General features: G+C 44.1%; 1 protein-coding gene across 1 annotated transcript in view; it reads right to left on the bottom strand.

The window, feature by feature from the left end:
- The window catches only part of LOC139383710 (zinc finger, FYVE domain containing 26), a 148064-nt gene that overhangs the window by 33329 nt on the left and 91137 nt on the right, over positions 1-23598 (bottom strand). Inside the window, exons 19-27 of the mRNA XM_071128263.1 lie at positions 21636-21741; positions 20656-21377; positions 12865-13089; positions 11348-11547; positions 10088-10192; positions 9647-9769; positions 6525-6701; positions 5787-5882; positions 4248-4401 (exon numbers count right to left, since the gene is read on the bottom strand). Coding sequence (XP_070984364.1) covers positions 4248-4401; positions 5787-5882; positions 6525-6701; positions 9647-9769; positions 10088-10192; positions 11348-11547; positions 12865-13089; positions 20656-21377; positions 21636-21741 — 1908 coding nt within the window. The remainder of the gene's footprint in view (positions 1-4247; positions 4402-5786; positions 5883-6524; positions 6702-9646; positions 9770-10087; positions 10193-11347; positions 11548-12864; positions 13090-20655; positions 21378-21635; positions 21742-23598) is intronic.

Here is a 23598-nt window from a genome sequence, read left to right as displayed (position 1 = left end):
CTGTTTAAAGGCACAGTCAACTTAGTGTATGTAAACTTCTGACCCACTGGAATTGTGATAAAGTGAATTAAGTGAAATAATCTGTCTGTAAACAATTGTTGGAAAAATTACTTGTGTCATGCACAAAGTAGATGTACTAACCGACTTGCCAAAACTATAATTTGTGGAGTGGTTGAAAAACAAGTTTTAATTACTCCAACCTAAGTGTATGTAAACTTACAACTTCAACTGTACATATACATAAGTATTCACCCCACTTTGATTCCTTCAAATTTTATTGTGTTACAAAGTGGGATTAAATTGTCATTTATTTGAAAATAACACATATCCCTTCACTAGATAAGTATTCAACGCTCTGAGTCAATGCATGTTTGAAACACCTTTGGCAGCAATTACAGCTGTGAGTCTTTCTGGGTAGAGATTACAGCTGTGAGTCTTTCTGGGTAAAGATTACAGCTGTGAGTCTTTCTGGGTAAAGATTACAGCTGTGAGTCTTTCTGGGTAAAGATTACAGCTGTGAGTCTTTCTGGGTAAAGATTACAGCTGTGAGTCTTTCTGGGTAAAGATTACAGCTGTGAGTATTTCTGGGTAAAGATTACAGCTGTGAGTCTTTCTGGGTAAATATTACAGCTGTGAGTCTTTATGGGTAAAGAGTACAGCTGTGAGTCTTTCTGGGTAAAGAGTACAGCTGTGAGTCTTTCTGGGTAAAGAGTACAGCTGTGAGTCTTTCTGGGTAAAGAGTACAGCTGTGAGTCTTTCTGGGTAAAGATTACAGCTGTGAGTCTTTCTGGGTAAAGATTACAGCTGTGAGTCTTTCTGGGTAAAGATTACAGCTGTGAGTCTTTCTGGGTAAAGAGTACAGCTGTGAGTCTTTCTGGGTAAAGATTACAGCTGTGAGTCTTTCTGGGTAAAGATTACAGCTGTGAGTCTTTCTGGGTAAAGATTACAGCTGTGAGTCTTTCTGGGTAAAGAGTACAGCTGTGAGTCTTTCTGGGTATAGATTACAGCTGTGAGTCTTTCTGGGTAAAGATTACAGCTGTGAGTCTTTCTGGGTAAAGATTACAGCTGTGAGTCTTTCTGGGTAAAGATTACAGCTGTGAGTCTTTCTGGGTAAAGATTACAGCTGTGAGTCTTTCTGGGTAAAGATTACAGCTGTGAGTCTTTCTGGGTAAAGATTACAGCTGTGAGTCTTTCTGGGTAAAGATTACAGCTGTGAGTCTTTCTGGGTAAAGAGTACAGCTGTGAGTCTTTCTGGGTAAAGATTACAGCTGTGAGTCTTTCTGGGTAAATCTCTAAGAATTTTGCACACCTGGATTGTGCAATATTTTACCATTATTCTTTCCCAAAAAATGTTCAAGCTCAGTCAAGGTGTTGGGGATCATGGCTAGACAGCAATCTTCCAAGTCTTGCCATAGATTTTCAAATAGATTGAATCAACACTAACTTGGCCACTCAGGAACATATGGTCTTGTGTTTTAGGTTATTGTCCTGCTGAAAGGTGAATTCCTCTCCCAGTGTCTGGTGTAAAGCAGACTGAACCAGGGTTTCCTCTAGGATTTTGCGAGTGCTTAGCTCCATTCCATTTATTTTTTATCCTGGAAAAACTCCCCAGTATTTTCTGATGTCAAGCATACCCATAACATGATGCAGCCACCACCATGCTTGAAAATAAGGAGGCAGTTACTCAGTGATGTGTTGTGTTCGATTTTCCCCAACATAAGGCTTTGCATTTAGGCCAAACATTCATTGCTTTGACTTGTTTTATATTCTGTATATTTTTACTCTGTCATTTAGGCCATTATTGTGGAGTCACTACAACATTGTTGATCCATCCTCAGTTTTCTCCCATCACAGTCATTGAACTCTGTAGAGGTTTTAAAATCACCAATGGCCTCCTCATGGTGAGATGCCTGAGCAGTTTCTTTCCTGTCCAGCAGCTCAGTTGATGTCTCTGGGTGTTTTAATACATCATCCACACCATAAATACGAACTTGACCGTGCTTAAAGAGATATTCAATGCATGATTTGTTATTGATTCCCATCTACCAATCACTGCCCTTTTTCATGAGGCATCTTTTGAAAAAAAAAAAAACTCCCAGGTCAATGTACTGTAGTTGAATCTGTGCTAGAAAATGTAACACTTGACTGAGGGACCTTACATGTATGTATGGGGGACAGAGGAGGGGGTAGTCATTCAAAAACCCATATTATTTCACACACAGTGAGTCCATGTAACTTATTAATGTGATTTATTAAGCCACATGTTTTTATCCTTGCCTAAACAAAGGGGGTTCAATACGACTATATTTGAGTTATTACATTGATTACATTTGTAAAAATGTGTAGAATTTTATTTTCCCTTTGATATTACAGAGTATATTGTGTAGCTCAATGACAACAACAAAAAATATATATCTATTTCAATCACACTTTGTAATAAAACTACATTTTCAACAACAAAAAATCCAAGGGGGTGAATCCGTCTGATACCCACTGTAGAAAACCAACTGGGCACCGTAATAGGAGAGCTCAATAACAAGTACAACTGGCTACCAATCTGTTTTACACACAGATACGAACCGGGCGGAGATTCTAGGCTAAAACTATACTTTCACATTGTCTTAATTGTACGGCCCTTTACTTTATATTAAATGGTGAAAACGTAGCGGGAGAAATGTCAATTCTTATCAACGGAGACGAACTCAGCTACCCTATTTGTTTTATTACCAGACAATAAACGGGCCACTTCGCCCGAACCCGATGAAAATCCTGCAAGTTAGCGTCAGTCAAGACTCAAAGGTAACATCGGTCCTTTTCTTCAACCAATTCAAAGTAACACGGCTACTTCCACGATAAAGGCTATTGTCGCTGCCATCTCACCTGATGAAAATCCTGCAAGTAGCGTCAGTCAAGACTCAAAGGTAACATCGGTCCTTTTCTTCAACCAATTCAAAGTAACACGGCTACTTCCACGATAAAGGCTATTGTCGCTGCCTTCTCACTAACTGTCTATCTAGTTACCATGCCAACTCCCCGCCACAACGTTCATGCAGGAACAGGAAGAGCGCGATGAACGTAGCCTTAGGATGAAGGGATTTTATTATTTATGCCAACAAAGAGAAAGGACAATAATATTGTAAAAGTAACTAAGTAACTCGTTAATTAAATTGAAAAAAAATGAATGAGTTTTGGTAACTAGTTACCACAAAAAAAAAAGTAAGAGTAGTTGGTAACTAGTTACCACAAAAAAAAAAGTAAGAGTAGTTGGTAACTAGTTACCACAAAAAAAAAAGTAAGAGTAGTTGGTAACTAGTTACTTCCAGCACTGTGTCCTGACAGAGCAAGGTAGTCGTGAGGTAACGAAGGAAGCTTGATTTTACTCTATAATAACGGGTTGGATTTGATATAAAAACCAATCAAGGTACTCAAAGCACTTTACAAAGTAAGAGGGAATTTCACCTCATCCACCCAATTGGATGACGCACGGCAACCATTTTGTACCGGAACGTTTACCACACATCACCACAACTCATAGACACAACTTGTGAGATTGGACAATCACACATCCATAGCACATTTGACTTACAATATGAGTGGTTGTGAAGACCGATGACTGAGTCTGGGGAGACAGGGAGAGACATCCATAGTACAAGCCTGTGCATTAGTGACATAACACACTTTTTTCCACTGTCGTGCCGACCTGAACCGTAACTTGCCGGCTTGCACATTTCCAGAAAGTTCCAGAAACTATGGTGGACGCATTAACCAGGCCAGAGGAGTACAGGTCGTGTGAACGGCGCCTCACAATCATGACACAACATCCTTCCCAAACATTAGGCTATTGTTCTCTCCCTCCCTTCTCTTTATTTTCAACTCTCCATTTTGCAGCTTTTCTCTTATCGAAATAAACTCAAGACATCGTCCTTTCTCGCCTCGGTGGATCGACCTAAACTTTTTCTGCCCAAATTTCCCAAAAGCATTTGGCGTGTATTTGCCCACCCGGACAATTAGGCCCTAAAGCTTAGGCAGATCAAATATATGAATCGCACAATAATTATACATTTGTTGAAATTGTAATACATCACTTCCTCTTTACTCAACCCAACAGCCCTTCATCCACACAATATTTGAATGACCCCCTAAACCCACCCGACCCACAGATATAACACCAGGGGGGGGGGGTCTGCGGGTTACGGGTCAACCCGCGATTCACTAGTGTGTTTGTGTGTCGTGCGCTTGGTACTGACCGGAGCGAGACTTCTCCCTGGGTGCGTAGGGGAAGTCCAGGGCCTTGCAGGCGTAGTTGGAGAGTAGTTTGTCTATGTCGTGGGTGGTGAAGCCGTCCTCCCGGCCTAATAGTAGGTTCTGTAACGTCCTCACCGCCACTTCAGCCCAGTCCACCTTCAAAAAGGTCAACGTTTTCATTGAACAAATGGCAAATCCAGCTCAAGATTATATTAACTACACAATGTGCCACTAATATTCACTGCCACATCAGCACAGTCCAACGTAGTGGTGGTGGTGGTAGTACCAGTAGTAGTGGTAGTAGTATTAGTAATGGTAGTAGTAGTAGTGGTGGTGGTGGTAGTACCAGTAGTAGTGTAGTAGTAGTAGTAGTAGTAGTAGTAGTGGTAGTACCAGTAGTAGTGGTGGTGGTAGTACCAGTAGTAGTGGTAGTAGTAGTAGTGGTAGTAGTAGTAGTAGTAGTAGTAGTAGTAGTAGTAGTGGTGGTGGTGGTAGTACCAGTAGTAGTGGTAGTTGTAGTAGTAGTAATAGTAGTGGTAGTACCAGTAGTAGTGGTAGTAGTAGTAGTAATGGTAGTAGTAGTAGTAGTGGTGGTGGTAGTAGTAGTAGTAGTAGTAGTAGTAATAATAGTAGTAATAGTAGTAGTAGTGGTAGTAGTAGTAGCAGCGGTAGTGGTAGTAGTAGTAGTAATAGTAGTAGTAGTAGTGGTAGTAGTAGTAGTAGTAGTAGCAGCGGTAGTGGTAGTAGTAGTAGTAGTAGTAATAGTAGTAGTACCAGTAGTAGTGGTAGTAGTAGTGGTAGTACCAGTAGTAGTGGTAGTAGTAGGAGTGGAAGTAGTAGTGGTAGTAGTAGTAGTAGTAGTAGTAGTAGTAATCGTAGTATTGATAGTAGTAGTAATCGTAGTAGTAGTAGCGGTAGTACCAGTAGTAGTGGTAGTAGTAGTAGTAGTAGTAATAGTAGTGGTAGTACCAGTAGTAGTGGTAGTAGCAGTAGTAGTGGTAGTAGTAGTAGTAGTAGTAGTAGTAATAGTAGTAGTAGTACCAGTAGTAGTACCAGTAGTAGTAGTAGTAGTAATAGTGGTAGTACCAGTAGTAGTAGTAGTAGTAGTAGTAATAGTGGTAGTACCAGTAGTAGTAGTAGTAGTAATAGTAGTGGTAGTAGTAGTGGTAGTACCAGTAGTAATAGTACCAGTAGTGGGTCTGGAGGTGTGTGGTGGATATTGCTGCAGTCAACATGCCAATTGCACGCTTCCTAAAAACTTGAGATGTCTGTGGCATTGTGTTGTGTGCACATTTTAGAGTGGCCTTTTATTGTCCCCAGCACAAGGTGCATCTGTGTAATGATCATGCTGTTTAATCAGCTTCCTGATATACCACATCTGTCATGTGGATGGACAAATTTGAGAAAAATGTGTGCATATGGAAGATTTCGGGAATATTTTATTTAAACTCATGAAACATGGGACCAACACTTTACATGTTGCGTTTTTATTTTTGTTCACATAAAACAAAGATACTATAACAACAATAATTGGGTGGCACCTTCAGGTTCATCAGGAGCTGTTCCAGCATTAATAGTGGCTCAGAGAGGAGGGGGAAGTAGTCCTGTCTGGCGCCAGGGGGGAGGGTGAGGAGGACCTAGAGGAGAGAGAAGGGAGACGGAGAGTAGAGAGAGTAGGGAGAGAGAGAGTAGAGAGAGTAGGGAGAGAGAGAGAGTAGGGAGAGAGAGAGTAGAGTAGAGTAGAGAGAGAGTAGAGGAGAGAGTGAGTAGAATAGAGAGAGAGAGTAGAGGAGAGAGAGAGTAGAGGAGAGAGAGTAGAGAGTAGAGCAGAGGAGAGAAGAGAGAGAATAGGGAGAGGGAAAGAGTAAGGAGAGTAGAGGAGAGAGAGAGTAAGGAGAGTAGAGGAGAGAGAGAGAGTAAGGAGAGTAGAGGAGAGAGAGAGTAAGGAGAGGAGAGGAGAGGAGAGGAGAGGAGAGGAGAGGAGAGGAGAGGAGAGTAGACGAGTAGAGAGAGAGGTTCATTTAAAACACTATCTGGTGGTGTGTGTTCCAGTGTCGGGTTCAAATCAGACCTACTACTTTAGTGACACACTCTTTCCTGATCTCTCCCGCGCTCTCCCATCGTTCCTGCGCTCGTTCTTTTCCTGCCTGCTCTTAACCGCTAGGCTGCCTGCTCTTAACCGCTAGGCTGCCTGCTCTTAACCGCTCGGCTGCCTGCTCTAACCGCTAGGCTGTCTGCTCTTAACCGCAGATACAATAAAGGTCATTGAATCTGCTGACCTTGGATCCCAGGTGAAGGTCGTGGATGTGGCGTCGGCGGGCGGGGGACACTTGGCACTGGAAGTGGAGAGTGAGGTAGTTAGCCAGGAAGTGGCAGGCAGCCAATCCGGGCCGGCGGTCCAGAGCGCGCTCACACACCTCCAGACCCAAGGTTAAGTCTGATAGGCCCTCCAGCAGCTGTACCAATCACAGTGAAGAGAGTCAATGAGAAACAAAGTCTATGACATAGTGCACGGAGGAGAAACAACTATAGACAGATGGGTCACATCTCAATTGTATAAACTGGATTCCTCTTCTCCTTTCCTTCTTCTGCACTGATTGGAAAGACAATGGACAGGTGAAAGGAGATTTCCTAATACCGTAGGAATCCAGCCTATTGCCTTCACCTATTCTTCACCTGTTCTTCCAATAAGGGAAGAGGAAGGAGAAGAAACGGAGCAGAGGAAGGAGAAGAAATGGAGCAGGGGAAGGAGAAGAAACGGACAGAGGAAGAAGAAACCGAGGAGAGGAAAGAGAAGAAACGGAGCAGAGGGAAGGAGAAGAAACAGAGGAGAGGGAGAAGAAACGGAGGAGAGGAAAGAGAAGAAACGGAGCAGAGGGATGGAGAAGAAACAGAGGAGAGGAAAGAGAAGAAACGGAGCAGAGGGAAGGAGAAGAAACAGAGGAGAGGGAGAAGAAACGGAGGAGAGGAAAGAGAAGAAACGGAGCAGAGGAAAGAGAAGAAACGGAGCAGGGGAAGGAGAAGAAACAGAGGAGAGGGAGAAGAAACGGAGGAGAGGGAGAAGAAACGGAGGCTAACGCAGATTTGTGTATATATATATATATATATATATATATATATAGTTGTACAACTGCATAAGAGTTGCTCTCCACTTTCTGGACGATCAAGTTTTGAAATCAGTGGAATTAGAATATGATAGCTAAGGAGATGGAGGAAACACCTGTCTCTAGATTATATCTTCAAACTAAGGGCAACCGTCAAATCAAAATTTATTGGTCACATACGCATGGTTAGCAGATTTTAATGCGAGAGTAGCGAAATGCTTGTGCTTCTAGTTCCGACCGTGCAGTAATATCTAACAAGTAATCTAACAATTCCCCCAACAACTACCTAATACACACCAGTCTAAAGGGGTGAATGAGAATATGTACATGTAAGTATATGGATGAGCGATGGCACCCGTGAGAGAGGGAGAAGCATCCATCCATGTATACAGGTAAGATAGTCTAGCTAACTACATTTTCAGATATTACACATTTCTAATTTTGTCAGAAAAACATTTTAATTTCAAGTTAAAGTGTACTGTTAGCTAGCTAGTGACCGTAAACTCGCTGACTCGCTAGATAACGTTACGTGTATGATCTGTGTAGTAATATTATTTGTATCTCAGAGCCATTTGCATTGCTAGTTATAGCCTAATGTTAGCTAGCTAGATAACATTGAACCTGGTTGGTTAGCTATCTGTAGATTCATGCAGGGTAGTAATGTAATGAGTTGGGATTATGGTTCATTGTTTAGCTAGCTAGCTACATGTTTAAACAAAAAGACTCCACTATGCAAGTGACCATTTCAATTGAATTTTAATGATGTCACTGCGACAACTGTTGATAGACGTAGCTGGTAAATTCACTCTGGCTATCTACTCCGATTTCAGAGCACTCTCATCTGAGTGTACCGGAGCGCAGAATACCTGACAAATGAATGCTCAACATCCGACACGGCCGGTGTCAGTAAACGTTGGCAAAAAAAAAACGTAAATTGTTGCCAGCAGCATATTTAGTCACCAACGCTCTGGATAACCTAACAGCCAAACCAGCTCTTCTATAGGGCGAGTAATGTTCAGAGAGCTGTTCTCTCATTTGTGTCTGGAAGTAGCTAGCAAGCTAGCCAACGTTAGCCAATTAGCTTGGGTGCTTGACTGCTGTTGTTAGGACAGAATGCTTGGATCAACCCTTGGGATGGGCGGGGCTAAAAGCTTAAGAGGGTGTGAACAATACTGAATGGGTGGGGCTAAAAGCTTAACAGGGTGTGAACGATGCTGAATGGGTGGGGCTAAAATAAGAGGGTGTGAATGATGCTGAATGGGTGGGGCTAAAAGCTTAAGAGGGTGTGAACGATGCTGAATGGGTGGGGCTAAAGCTTAAGAGGGTGTGAACGATGCTGAATGGGTGGGGCTAAAAGCTAAGAGGGTGTGAACGATGCTGAATGGGTGGGGCTAAAGCTTAAAAGGGTGTGAATGATGCTGAATGGGTGGGGCTAAAGCCAAGGTTGTGAACGATGCTGAATGGGTGGGGGTGCTGTGAACGATGCTGAATGGGTGGGGCTAAAGTTAGGACGACAATGCTCTTAAGAGGGTGTGAACGATGAACCCTTAGGGTGTGAACGATGCTGAATGGGTGGGGCTAAAGCTTAAGAGGGTGTGAACGATGCTGAATGGGTGGGGCTAAAGCTTAAGAGGGTGTGAACAATGCTGAATGGGTGGGGCTAAAAGCTTAAGAGGGTGTGAACAATGCTGAATGGGTGGGGCTAAAAGCTTAAGAGGGTGTGAACGATGCTGAATGGGTGGGGCTGAACGAAAAGCTTAAGAGGGTGTGAACGATGCTGAATGGGTGGGGCGAAATCTTAAGAGGGTGTGAACGATGCTGAATGGGTGGGGCTAAAGCTTAAGAGGGTGTGAACGATGCTAAATGGGTGGGGCTAAAGCTTAAGAGGGTGTGAACGATGCTGAATGGGTGGGGCTAAAGCTTAAGAGGGTGTGAACGATGCTGAATGGGTGGGGCTAAAGCTTAAGAGGGTGTGAACGATGCTGAATGGGTGTAGACAAAGAAGGGCTCTCCAGGAGGTGTACCAAAAATATTCAAAGGCCATTTTCTCAAAAGTGAGGTTACAAGTTGATCGACTTTCAAAGCAGAATTACTTTCCCATTGTTCCTCAACTGTAGTGTATGATATACCATTTTCTAGCTCTGAGTTTCTACTTTTATCCAATGTAAAAAAAAAAAAAGTTCAAATTCTGCAACATAAGACCGAATCGAGCCGGTCGGTCACATATGGAGGAGAGAAAGGTGAAGAAATGAAGTTTAGACAAGTTTAGACCAATAGCGATGCAGACGAAAGCCCACCTGGAAAGCGTTGTCAGTCTGTCCTTTCTCCAGCAGGTGTAGCAGGTGTTCAGTCTGCAGCTGTAATCTGAGCTGGTCTGAGACAGAGTACAGCGCCATCCACTGGGCACACAGAGAAAACTCCTGACAGAGAGATGACGAGATCATCAAATGGACAGCAGAGGAAGCATCTTTTGATTCGTTTGATCCTTTTTTTCCAGAACCCTAAAATGTGGTGCTCTGTGTTTTTTTTGTAAATACTAAAACGTCCATTAAAAAGTTAGTGCTAAAGTTAACCTGGATAAAAAAAATAAAAAAATAAATGGGACTATATATAAACACATTGGTGGGACTTACCTTGGCCTCCAGCCTCCTAGACAGAATAGACTCAAGGTCTAATAACGTCCGTGTTAAAAAAAAAGAAGGTGTCAAGCTATTTATTTACACCGTGTTGAGACTCACCCTGGCTTCCAACATCCTAGAAAACATGGACTCAGGGTCTCTCCTGGACTCTGTCCTCAGCTCCTGCCAGGTGGCCCACGGCAACGAAGGCAGCAGGTTCAACATCTAGGATAGAAGATTTGTTGAAGCGGTCATATTTTGTTCTTTATTGTGGATAGAACACCGTGAGAGAAAGACAGGGAAGATGGCAGAGAAGTTTGTGCCAGAAGGGTGTGGGCTGGCACAGTATATGTGTGCAAAGTATTGAGATAAACTTTTGTTATTGACCAAATACTTATTTTCCACCATAATTTGGAAATAAATTCATAAACAAATCCTACAATGTGATTGTCTGGATTTTTTTTCTCATTTTGTCTGTCATAGTGGAAGTGTACCTATGGTGAAAATTACAGGCCTCTCTCATCTTTTTAAGTGGGAGAACTTGCCCAATTGGTGGCTGACTAAATACTTTTTTGCCCCACTGTATTTACCCATCGATATGTGTCCAGTTCCCGTTTCAATTGTCAAATAACATTTATCTACCTGCTTCAAATAACATTTATCTACCTGCTTCAAATAACATTTATCTACCAGCTTCAAATAACATTTATCTACCTGCTTCAAATAACATTTACCTACCAGCTTCAAATAACATTTATCTACCAGCTTCAAATAACATTTACCTACCAGCTTCAAATAACATTTATCTACCAGCTTCAAATAACATTTATCTACCTGCTTCAAATAACATTTATCTACCTGCTTCAAATAACATTTACCTACCAGCTTCAAATAACATTTATCTACCAGCTTCAAATAACATTTATCTACCTGCTTCAAATAACATTTATCTACCAGCTTCAAATAACATTTATCTACCTGCTTCAAATAACATTTATCTACCAGCTTCATCGCTATTGGTCTATCTACCTGCTTCAAATAACATTTATCTACCTGCTTCAAATAACATTTATCTACCTGCTTCAAATAACATTTATCTACCTGCTTCAAATAACATTTACCTACCAGCTTCAAATAACATTTATCTACCAGCTTCAAATAACATTTATCTACCAGCTTCAAATAACATTTATCTACCTGCTTCAAATAACATTTATCTACCTGCTTCAAATAACATTTATCTACCTGCTTCAAATAACATTTATCTACCAGCTTCATCGCTATTGGTCTATCTACCAGCTTCAAATAACATGAATCTACCAGCTTCAAATAACATGATCATAAAGTATGTAATAACTTTGATTAAATGTCTCTTGTTACCCGTTGGTAGATGTCCAGCTCCGTCTTCCTGAGCTCCAGCTCTCCCCTGAGAGAGGCCTCCATGTGGGGGTTGTTGAGGCAGAACTCCATCAGCTCCAGAGAGGGCCCGAGGGGCCAGCGCTCCAGGGCCTGTAAGGCCACACGGGCCCTCAGACATGGGTCCTGTACTCTGAACAACTGGCCTATGCTGTCTTCGCCATCTGTAGGGAGGAAGGTGGGAGGGAGGGAAATAAGAACAAATCAGCGATTGTGTCAGAAAGTTAAAAAAATTAACTAGATTGGCACCAGGAATGAAAAAATACCAAAATGTCAACACAGTAGATATATTTTTTAAAATGTTATTTAACTAGGCAAGACAGTTAAGAACAAATTCTTATTTTCAATGACGGCCTACCGGGGAACAGAGGGTTAACTGCCTTGTTCAGGGGGCAGAACGACAGATTTGTACCTTGTCAGCTCGGGGATTTGAACTTGCAACCTTTCTGACCCAACGCTCTAACCACTAGGCTACCTGCCTCCCCCCTCTAACCACTAGGCTACCTGCCTCCCCCCCTCTAACCACTAGGCTACCTGCCTCCCCCCTCTAACCACTAGGCTACCTGCCTCCCCCCTCTAACCACTAGGCTACCTGCCTCCCCCCTCTAACCACTAGGCTACCTGCCTCCCCCCTCTAACCACTAGGCTACCTGCCTCCCCCCTCTAACCACTAGGCTATCTAAAAATCACCAGACACAACATAAACAGTGTGACTTTGTTCAAGCAGAGCCATGGTGACATCCCAAATGGCAACCTCTTCATTTTATAGTGCACTAGATAACAGAGCCCTATGGGCCCTGGTCTAAAGTAGTGCACTACAGTACATAACAGAGCCCTATGGGCCCTGGTCTAAAGTAGTGCACTAGATAACAGAGCCCTATGGGCCCTGGTCTAAAGTAGTGCACTAGATAACAGAGCCCTATGGGCCCTGGTCTAAAGTAGTGCACTAGATAACAGAGCCCTATGGGCCCTGGTCTAAAGTAGTGCACTAGATAACAGAGCCCTGTGGGCCCTGGCCTAAAGTAGTGCACTAGATAACAGAGCCCTGTGGGCCCTGGCCTAAAGTAGTGCACTAGATAACAGAGCCCTGTGGGCCCTGGCCTAAAGTAATGCACTAGATAACAGAGCCCTGTGGGCCCTGGTCTAAAGTAGTGCACTGAATGTATCCCACTGCTGGCTTGCCTCTGAAGCTAAGCAGGGTTGGTCCTGGTCGGTCCCTGGATGGGAGACCAGATGCTGCTGGAAGTGGTGTTGGAGGGCCAGTAGGAGGCACTCTTTCCTCTGGTTTTGGGGACACTGGGTCTAAAGGAGTGCACTATATAGGGTTCCATTTGGAACACAGCCTATGGTTCTACCTGACCCTCCCTCACCAGACATTGATCTGATGTCAGTTTAGCATTTTCCCCACAAATGGTAGAAGCTGATCCTAGATCTGTACCCAAGGGGAAACGTCCACACAGAGTAATGAACCCAGTACTCACCCTCCAGAGCAGCCCAGGCTAGTAGTCTGTCTCGGAGCACCCTCTCCTGGCTGCAGCCCTGTCCATACAGCTCCAGCAGGCTCAGAGCCCTGCCCAGGTCCCGAGAGGCCAGGGCCTGCTGGAAGGCTTCCATAGCCACAGCCTGGGCAGGTGTCCCCTGAGGGCCCGACAGGAGTAAAACCACCAGGGGCTTACCACATAGGGCTGCCCCAAGACCTCCAGCATCTACATGTACACACACACAGAGAGAGTGAGAGAGAGAGAACATGGTTGTTGTAGTTGCTGGGAGGACTTGAGCTCTTGGAACATGCCTCAGGACTACCTGGCCTGATGACTCCTGTCTGTCCCCAGTCATGATGCTGATCCAGTTTCTGTTGTTTTGCCTGTGGCTATGTAACCCTATGTAACTCTATGTGACCCTATGTAATGCTATGCAACCCTATGTAACCCTATGTAATGCTATGTAACCCTATGTAACCCTATGTAACGCTATGTAACCCTATGTAATGCTATGTAACCCTATGTAACGCTATGTAACCCTATGTAACCCTATGTAACGCTAAGTAACCCTATGTAACGCTATGTAACCCTATGTAATGCTATGTAACCCTATGTAATCCTATGTAATGCTATGTAACCCTATGTAATGCTATGTAACCCTATGTAACCCTATGTACCGCTATGTAACCCTATGTAACGCTATGTAACCCTATGTAATGCTATGTAACCCTATGTAATCCTATGTAATGCTATGTAACCCTATGTAATGCTATGTAACCCTATGTAATCCTATGTAATGCTATGTAACCTTATGTAATGCTATGTAACCTTATGTAATGCTATGTAACCTTATGTAATGCTATGTAACCCTAAAAAGCTACCTTGTCCTGGACCTTCTCTCTCTCTGTCTGTCTGTCTCTCTCTCTCTGTCTGTCTCTCTCAATTCAATTTCAATTCAATTCAAGGGCTTTATTGGCATGGGAAACATGTGTTAACATTGCCAAAGCAAGTGAGGTAGATAATATATAATATATAATAGATAAAGTGAATATATCTCTCTCTGTCTGTCTGTCTCCCTGTCTGTCTGTCTCCCTGTCTGTCTGTCTCCCTGTCTGTCTGTCTCCCTCTCCGTCTCCGTCTCCGTCTCTGTCTCCCTCTCTGTCTCCCTCTCTGTCTCTCTCTCTCTGTCTCTCTCTGTCTCTCTCTGTCTCTCTCTGTCTCTCGCTCTTCCCCACACCTGCTGTCTCGACCTCTGAATGCTTGGGCTATGAAAAGCCAACTGACATTTTCTCCTGAGGTACTGACCTATTACACCCTCTACAACCACTGTGATTATAAATTTAACCCTGCTGGTCATCTATGAATATCTTGAAGAACGATCTGGCCTTAAAGGCCATGTCCTCTTATAATCTCCACCCGGCACAGCCAGAAGAGGACTGGCCACCCCTCATAGCCTGGTTCCTCTCTAAGTTTCTTCCTAGGTTCAATGCCTTTCTTGGGAGTTTTTCCTAGCCACCGTGCTTCTACATCGGCATTGCTAGCTGTTTGGGATTTTAGTCTGGGTTTCTGTATAAGCATTTTGTGACATCTGTGGGTTTTAAAAAGGGCTTTATAAATACATTTGATTTGATCTGAAGGATTTTGGGTACTTGTCAGTCAGGCTAGTAGACTGGAATTACTACTAGCCAGGGTGACATTCTCTATATCCAGGGGTCCAAAATCTGTGCTGTCGAGCTTGTCTGGCTAATGTTCTGCTAGCCTGGTCTGAAAAGTGCTATCCTCTAGCTAAGTAACGCTCTGCTAGCCTCTGGCTAACGTTCTGCTAGCCTCTGGCTAACGTTCTGCTAGCCTCTGGATAACGTAGCCTCTGGATAACGTTCTGCTAGCCTCTGGATAACGTTCTGCTAGCCTCTGGATAACGTTCTGCTAGCCTCTGGCTAACGTTCTGCTAGCCTCTGGCTAACTGGCTAACGTTCTGCTAGCCTCTGGCTAACGTTCTGCTAGCCTCTGGCTAACGTTCTGCTAGCCTCTGGCTAACGTTCTGCTAGCCTCTGGCTAACGTTCTGCTAGCCTCTGGCTAACGTTCTGCTAGCCTCTGGCTAACGTTCTGCTAGCCTCTGGCTAATGTAATGCTAGCCTGATCTGTGATTTTATTATTTATATAACAGATATTTATATGCTTTTTGTTTTGATATATTGTCTGTAGTTAAGTTTAATAATCAAGGCACATTTCTGTGAAAACAGAAAATAAAAGGCTAATCTAATCCATCTTCATTTCATATGGGTCTAGAAATGTACTATTAATACAATAATTTTGAACTGCATATAAATATTAATATAAATAAAGTTTGATTCAATAAAACAATTGAATCAAACTGTATTTATATAAATATTTATATGCAGTTCAAAATTATTGTATTAATAATAAATAATAACCTTTATTTAACTAGGCAAGTCAGTTAAGAACAAATTCTTATTTGCAATGACGGAACAGGAACAGGAACTACCTTGTTCAGGGGCAGAACGACAGATTTTTGCCTTTCGGTTACTGGCCCAACGCTCTTACCACCTGACAGCCTTTTAGCAACATCAAATCTGATCATAATATACATCCCCAGGATTATTATAATAATTATAATATTATTATTATAATAATCTGACAAGCGTGCACTTAGATATGGTCATTTGAATGTTTTCATAAATTCCTAGAATGTTATTTTAGAATTGTGTATATTTATACTTCTATAGCAAAATAGATTTGGAAAGCGGTTGTGTTTTAGGACAATTAATAGACACTGCAGTAAATAAAACCGAACAAAAACATACGTCTCATCCAGGACCAGAGTCTATGCAGACCGGTGCACCATAGCCAATCAGAGCTACAGTAGGCCTTAATGCAAACAAGCCTGTCATCATTCACTATGAACTGGACTGTGTGTTTATAGTCACTATGAACTGGACTGTGTGTTTACAGGCACTATGAACTGGACTGTGTGTTTACAGGCAGTAGGGCCTGTCATCATTCACTTTGAACTGGACTGTGTGTTTACAGGCAGTAGGGCCTGTCATCATTCACTATGAACTGGACTGTGTGTTTACAGGCAGTAGGGCCTGTCATCATTCACTATGAACTGGACTGTGTGTTTACAGGCAGTAGGGCCTGTCATCATTCACTATGAACTGGACTGTGTGTTTACAGACAGTAGGGCCTGCCATCATTCACTTTGAACTGGACTGTGTGTTTACAGGCAGTAGGGCCTGTCATCATTCACTATGAACTGGACTGTGTGTTTACAGGCAGTAGGGCCTGTCATCATTCACTATGAACTGGACTGTGTGTTTACAGGCAGTAGGGCCTGTCATCATTCACTTTGAACTGGACTGTGTGTTTACAGACAGTAGGGCCTGTCATCATTCACTTTGAACTGGACTGTGTGTTTACGGGCAGTAGGGCCTGTCATCATTCACTTTGAACTGGACTGTGTGTTTACAGGAAGTAGGGCCTGCCATCATTCACTATGAACTGGACTGTGTGTTTACAGACAGTAGGGCCTGTTATCATTCACTTTGAACTGGACTGTGTGTTTACAGGCAGTAGGGCCTGGCATCATTCACATTGAACTGGACTGTGTGTTTACAGGCAGTAGGGCCTGTCATCATTCACTATGAACTGGACTGTGTGTTTACAGGCAGTAGGGCCTGGCATCATTCACATTGAACTGGACTGTGTGTTTACAGGCAGTAGGGCCTGTCATCATTCACTATGAACTGGACTGTGTGTTTACAGACAGTAGGGACTGCCATCATTCACTTTGAACTGGACTGTGTGTTTACAGGCAGTAAGGACTGCCATCATTCACTTTGAACTGGACTGTGTTTTTACAGGCAGTAGGTCCTGTCATCATTCACTATGAACTGTGTGTTTACATGCAGTAGGGCCTGTCATCATTCACTATGCACTGTGTGTTTACAGGCAGTAGGGCCTGTCATCATTCACTATGAACTGTGTGTTTACAGGCAGTAGGGCCTGTCATCATTCACTATGAACTGTGTGTTTACAGGCAGTAGGGCCTGTCATCATTCACTATGAACTGGACTGTGTGTTACAGGCAGTAGGGCCTGTCATCATTCACTATGAACTGTGTGTTTACAGGCAGTAGGGCCTGTCATCATTCACTATGAACTGTGTGTTTACAGGCAGTAGGGCCTGTCATCATTCACTATGAACTGGACTGTGTGTTACAGGCAGTAGGGCCTGTCATCATTCACTATGAACTGGACTGTGTGTTACAGGCAGTAGGGCCTGTCATCATTCACTATGAACTGGACTGTGTGTTACAGGCAGTAGGACCTGTCATCATTCACTATGAACTGGACTGTGTGTTTACAGGCAGTAGGGCCTGTCATCATTTACTATGAACTGGACTGTGTGTTTACAGGCAGTAGGGCCTGTCATCATTCACTTTGAACTGGACTGTGTGTTTACAGGCAGTAGGGCCTGTCATCATTCACTTTGAACTGGACTGTGTGTTTACAGGCAGTAGGGCCTGTCATCATTCACTTTGAACTGGACTGTGTGTTACAGGCAGTAGGGCCTGTCATCATTCACTATGAACTGGACTGTGTGTTTACAGACAGTAGGGCCTGTCATCATTCACTTTGAACTGGACTGTGTGTTTACAGACAGTAGGACCTGTTATCATTCACTCTGAACTGGACTGTGTGTTTACAGGCAGTAGGGTCTGTCATCATTCACTATGAACTGGACTGTGTGTTTACAGGAATGTGTGTTTACAGGCAGTAGGGCCTGTCATCATTCACTTTGAACTGGACTGTGTGTTTACAGACAGTAGGCCTGTCTTCTGACTGTGTGTTTACAGGCAGTAGGGCCTGTCATCATTCACTATGAACAGGACTGTGTGTTTACAGGCAGTAGGGCCTGTCATCATTCACTATGAACTGGACTGTGTGTTTACAGGACTGTGTGTTTACAGGCAGTAGGGCCTGTCATCATTCACTATGAACTGGACTGTGTGTTTACAGGCAGTAGGGCCTGTCATCATTCACTATGAACTGGACTGTGTGTTTACAGGACTGTGTGTTTACAGGCAGTAGGGCCTGCCATCATTCACTATGAACTGGACTGTGTGTTTACAGGCAGTAGGGCCTGTCATCATTCACTATGAACTGGACTGTGTGTTTACAGGACTGTGTGTTTACAGGCAGTAGGGCCTGCCATCATTCACTATGAACTGGGCTGTGTGTTTACAGGCAGTAGGGCCTGCCATCATTCACTATGAACTGGACTGTGTGTTTACAGGCGACTTTAGATCATTAGAACGCATTCGCTAAAAAACATAAAAAATAAACCTGAATGGATTTCTGTAAAACACCACGCGAGTCCTCTTACATTTGGGAACCTTATAGTCCTATTGATTGAAAAACCATGAAAAGGGAGTCTTTCTCTCCCTCAGTGATGCACATCAACAACAACAAGATCAACAACTAATGCCAAAACAAGATGTGTGAAAATATAAGGAACATTAGATAAACCCTCTCAGACTTTTTCAGATAGTTGGCCGTCAAAATTGCACGAATAAACGACGGAGAATTGTAGCGTACCGGTCCTTGTGCAGCTTGCCAATGCACGCTTGTCCCAACCAAGCACCCAAGCTAACTGGCTAAAGATGGCTAGCTAGCTACTTCCAGACACAAATGCGAGAACACCTCACTCTGACCATTTTACTAGCCGAGCTGGTTAGGCTGTTTACATGTTAAACTATTAACTTTTGTTTGCCTACGTTTACCGACACCGGCCATATTTAACGGGTGTTGAGCGTTCACTAAATTCATCCGTTATTCTGCGCTCCGGTACACTCAGACGAGAGGGCTCTGAAATCGGAGTAGATAGATAGCCAGAGTGAATTTCCGAACGCAAGAGATAATGTTAGCTAACTGGAAAACAGTCGTTTAAGTTCTCGCTAGTTAACTGCTGCAACAACTGCATCTCTAGCTGGGTTACATAGCGTTACATAGCGTTACACGGGGCTACATGGGGTTACATGGGGTTACATGGGGTTACATGGGGTTACATAGCGTTACACGGGGCTACATGGGGTTACATGGGGTTACATAGCGTTACATAGCGTTACATAGCGTTACATAGCGTTACATAGGGTTACATGGGGTTACATAGCGTTACATAGGGTTACATAGCATTACATAGGGTTATATAGGGTTACATAGGGTTACATAGCATTACATAGGGTTATATAGGGTTACATAGCGTTACATAGGGTTATATAGCATTACATAGGGTTATATAGGGTTACATAGGGTTACATAGCATTACATAGGGTTATATAGGGTTACATAGGGTTACATAGCGTTACATAGGGTTATATAGCATTACATAGGGTTATATAGGGTTACATAGGGTTACATAAGGTTACATAGCATTACATAGGGTTATATAGGGTTACATAGCGTTACATAGGGTTACATAGCGTTACATAGGGTTACATAGCGTTACATAGGGTTACATAGGGTTACATAGGGTTACATAGGGTTACATAGGGTTACATAGGGTTACATAGCGTTACATAGGGTTACATAGGGTTACATAGGGTTACATAGGGTTACATAGTACAGCCACCAACAAAAACGATATGAAGGGAAAAAGCTCCTCCAATGACATCTTTGTAGCAGCTAGCTAGCTATCTAACTGCTAGATAAATACTACATAGATACACAAGACTATTAGCCACGTTATGACGGACTTGTGATCACTTCCTTAGCTATGATTGTTCCCAGCCGTAGTTACAGTCGTCTGTTTGTTTGTTTATCTTGTCCAAAATATTGAGTTATTGAAAATGAAACGGTGCATCCCGAATGGAGGCAACAAACAATGTACCAGGCTGTGATTTTACAACCCGATAGCAATATGTTTTGGACTACCAAGAAAATGTATTGGTGAATTATATTAAATCATGCATCGAACTACATCTATCTATTCTGTCAACAACACCTACATCATGGAATGTGGAGTCAAATATAACCTATTTATTTTAAAAACCTCTTTATAAAAGCATAAACTTGGAATTTGATATTTTTGACTGATATTAATGATTGTCTGTTGCATATCCGCAAAGTAGTTAAAAACGCTGTCAGTCCACTGTTAAGCAGGGAGTCTGTTAAGCAGGGAGTCTGTTAAGCAGAGAGTCTGTTAAGCAGGGAGTCTGTTAAGCAGGGAGTCTGTTAAGCAGAGAGTCTGTTAAGCAGGGAGTCTGTTAAGCAGGGAGTCTGTTAAGCAGAGAGTCTGTTAAGCAGGGAGTCTGTTAAGCAGGGAGTCTGTTAAGCAGGGAGTCTGTTAAGCAGGGAGTCTGTTAAGCAGGGAGTCTGTTAAGCAGGGAGTCTGTTAAGCAGAGAGTCTGTTAAGCAGGGACTCTGTTAAGCAGGGAGTCTGTTAAGCAGGGAGTCTTTTAAGCAGGGAGTCTGTTAAGCAGGGAGTCTGTTAAGCAGGGAGTCTGTTAAGCAGGGAGTCTGTTAAGCAGGGAGTCTGTTAAGCAGGGAGTCTGTTAAGCAGGGAGTCTGTTAAGCAGGGAGTCTGTTAAGCAGGGAGTCTGTTAAGCAGAGAGTCTGTTAAGCAGGGAGTCTGTTAGCAGGGAGTCATGAGGAGAATACAGTCGAATTCACAGATGAGCCCTTGCACGTAAACATCAATAAACAATTACACAATACCTTAAAAAGCAAATACAAGACACAAAAAAGCAACAAAAAAAACTATCTTACCTCCGCCACCGGCTCCATCCTCCCCAGCCCCCAGCGAAGTACCCAGGACGGGCTGAACCATGGCCCCCAGGTAGGCCCTCAGGATGGGGAAGTCTCTAAGCAGGCTTTCCCCCTCCCTGGAGATCTGCTCCCCGTCCAGCACACACTCTTTACGCCCCCCGCCCCGGAACACCAGCCAACCGGACGGCTGTACCCGGGCAGCACCTCGTGGACTGGCACTTAGACAGGCAACGGTGGCCAGGAGAGGGGAGCGGGATTTGAGGAAAGACAGGGCTGATGGTGTGAGGAGAAAAGAGGAGGAAGAGGAAGTTGGTCGTGGAGGTGAAAGAGAAGAGGACAAGATGAGGACGGGAGGTGTAGTTGCTCGGAGGTCCTCCAGCGAGGGAGAGGCTCCAGATTCAGAGCTGGGGGACTGGGACTGAGGCTCAGTGATGCCCAGCATTGACAAGTGTTCCTGAGTCTGTAGCTGTAGCAGGGCTGCCAGGCTGGCAGTCCTAAACACCCCTTCCCCTGGTCCAGTCTGTCCTTGCCCAGCCTCTCCCCCAGAACCAGCCTCTCCCCCAGAACCAGCCTCTCCCCCAGAACCAGCCTCTCCCCTGGGGCTAGCTTCCCTCTCTGGGTCGGGGCACCAGTCCCACAAAGGCAGAGCCTCACAGCAGCGCTGCACGATCACCTGCTGGACACTCAAACGCAGACCCTCCTGCTGCAACAGAGACAAAACTCTAGAGAGAGAGAGAGAGAGAGAGAGGGTAACAGGGGGAGGGACAGGAGGTGAGTGGAATGGCACACACAATATATAACAGTAGGATGTAGAATTAAATGCACTCGTTCATATTAACACAAGAAACTCAAGCTCATAGTGCTGAAATTGTTTGAATTCAGTGAATGAAAGAGCACGAAATATACTTGTGATACTGCCTCGTAGCCAGGGTTCCCATGACGAATAGGGAGGGGGGAGGGGGTGGGTTGTGTGTATCTACCTGTCAGGAGCCACCTGTCTATCAAACAGCAGGTGAGAGAGCAGCTGAGATGGGGCCTGGAGGAGAACCAGGAGTGGGTTCCCCAACTTCACCTCACTGTTTTGGTCTGAGAAGAGAGACGGAGAGATTGAACAAAACACTGAGTGGCCAAAATATTAGGAACACCTGCTCTTTCCATGACACAGACTGACCATGGTTAATCTAGATGAAAGCTATGATCCCTTTAATGATGTCACTTGTTAAATCATCCACTTCAAATCAGTGTAGATGAAGAGGAGGAGCCGGGTTAAAGAAGGATTTTTAAGCCTTGAGACAATTGAGACATGGGTTGTGTTCGTGTGCCATTCAGAGGGTGAATGGGGAAGACAAAATATTTAAGTGCTTTTGAACAGGGTTTAATAGTAGATGCCAAGGCGCACCGGTTTGTGTCAAGAACTGCAGCGATGCTGGGTTTTTCACGCTCAACAGTTTCCCGTGTGTATCAAGAATGGTCCACCACCCAAAGGAGAAACGGAGGAGAAACGGAGGAGAAACAGAGGAGAAACAGAGGAGAAACAGAGGACAAACAGAGGAGAAACAGAGGAGAAACAGAGGACAAACAGAGGAGAAACAGAGGAGAAACAGAGGAGGAGGAGAAACAGAGGAGGAGGAGAAACAGAGGAGAAACAGAGGAGAAACAGAGGAGAAACAGAGGAGGAGGAGAAACAGAGGAGGAGAAAACAGAGGAGAAACAGAGGAGGAGGAGAAACAGAGGAGGAGAAACAGAGAGAGGAGGAGAAACAGAGGAGAAACAGAGGAGGAGGAGAAACGGAGGAGAAAGGAGGAGAAACAGAGGAGGAGGAGAAACAGAGGAGAAACGGAGGAGAAACAGAGGAGAAACGGAGGAGAAACAGAGGAGAAACAGAGGAGAAACAGAGGAGAAACAGAGGAGAAACAGAGGAGAAACGGAGGAGAAACGGAGGAGAAACAGAGGAGGAGAAACGGAGGAGGAGAAACGGAGGAGAAACGGAGGAGAAACAGAGGAGGAGAAACAGAGGAGGAGAAACAGAGAGAAACAGAGGAGAAACAGAGGACAAACAGAGGAGAAACAGAGGAGAAACAGAGGACAAACAGAGGACAAACAGAGGAGAAACAGAGGAGAAACAGAGGAGAGGAGAAACAGAGGAGGAGGAGAAACAGAGGAGAAACAGAGGAGAAACAGAGGAGAAACAGAGGAGAAACAGAGGAGGAGAAACAGAGGAGGAGGAGAAACAGAGGAGGAGAAACAGAGGAGGAAGAGAAACAGAGGAGGAGGAGAAACAGAGGAGGAGGAGAAACAGAGGAGGAGGAGAAACAGAGGAGAAACGGAGGAGAAACAGAGGAGAAACAGAGGAGAAACAGAGGAGAAACAGAGGAGAAACAGAGGAGAAACGGAGGAGAAACGGAGGAGAAACGGAGGAGAAACGGAGGAGAAACAGAGGAGAAACAGAGGAGAAACAGAGGAGAAACGGAGGAGAAACGGAGGAGAAACGGAGGAGAAACAGAGGAGAAACAGAGGAGAAACAGAGGAGAAACAGATGAGAAACAGAGGAGGAGAAACAGAGGAGGAGAAACAGAGGAGGAGAAACAGAGGAGGAGAAACGGAGGAGGAGAAACGGAGGAGAAACGGAGGAGAAACAGAGGAGGAGAAACAGAGGAGGAGAAACAGAGGAGGAGAAACAGAGGAGGAGAAACAGAGTGGAAAGAGGAGAAACAGAGGAGAAACAGAGGAGAAACAGAGGTGAAACAGAGGTGAAACAGAGGTGAAACGGAGGAGAAACGGAGGAGAAACGGAGAAACGGGAGAAACGGGAGAAACGGGAGAAACGGGAGAAACAGAGGAGGAGAAACAGAGGAGGAGAAACAGAGGAGAAACGGAGGAGAAACAGAGGAGAAACAGAGGAGAAACAGAGGAGAAACGGAGGAGAAACGGAGGAGAAACAGGA

Source organism: Oncorhynchus clarkii, chromosome 25, assembly GCF_045791955.1.
Source record: "Oncorhynchus clarkii lewisi isolate Uvic-CL-2024 chromosome 25, UVic_Ocla_1.0, whole genome shotgun sequence".
In the NCBI taxonomy this organism is placed as follows: domain Eukaryota; kingdom Metazoa; phylum Chordata; class Actinopteri; order Salmoniformes; family Salmonidae; genus Oncorhynchus; species Oncorhynchus clarkii.
Note: the sequence above shows the minus strand (reverse complement) of the source record. Positions and strands in the feature narration are given on the sequence as shown.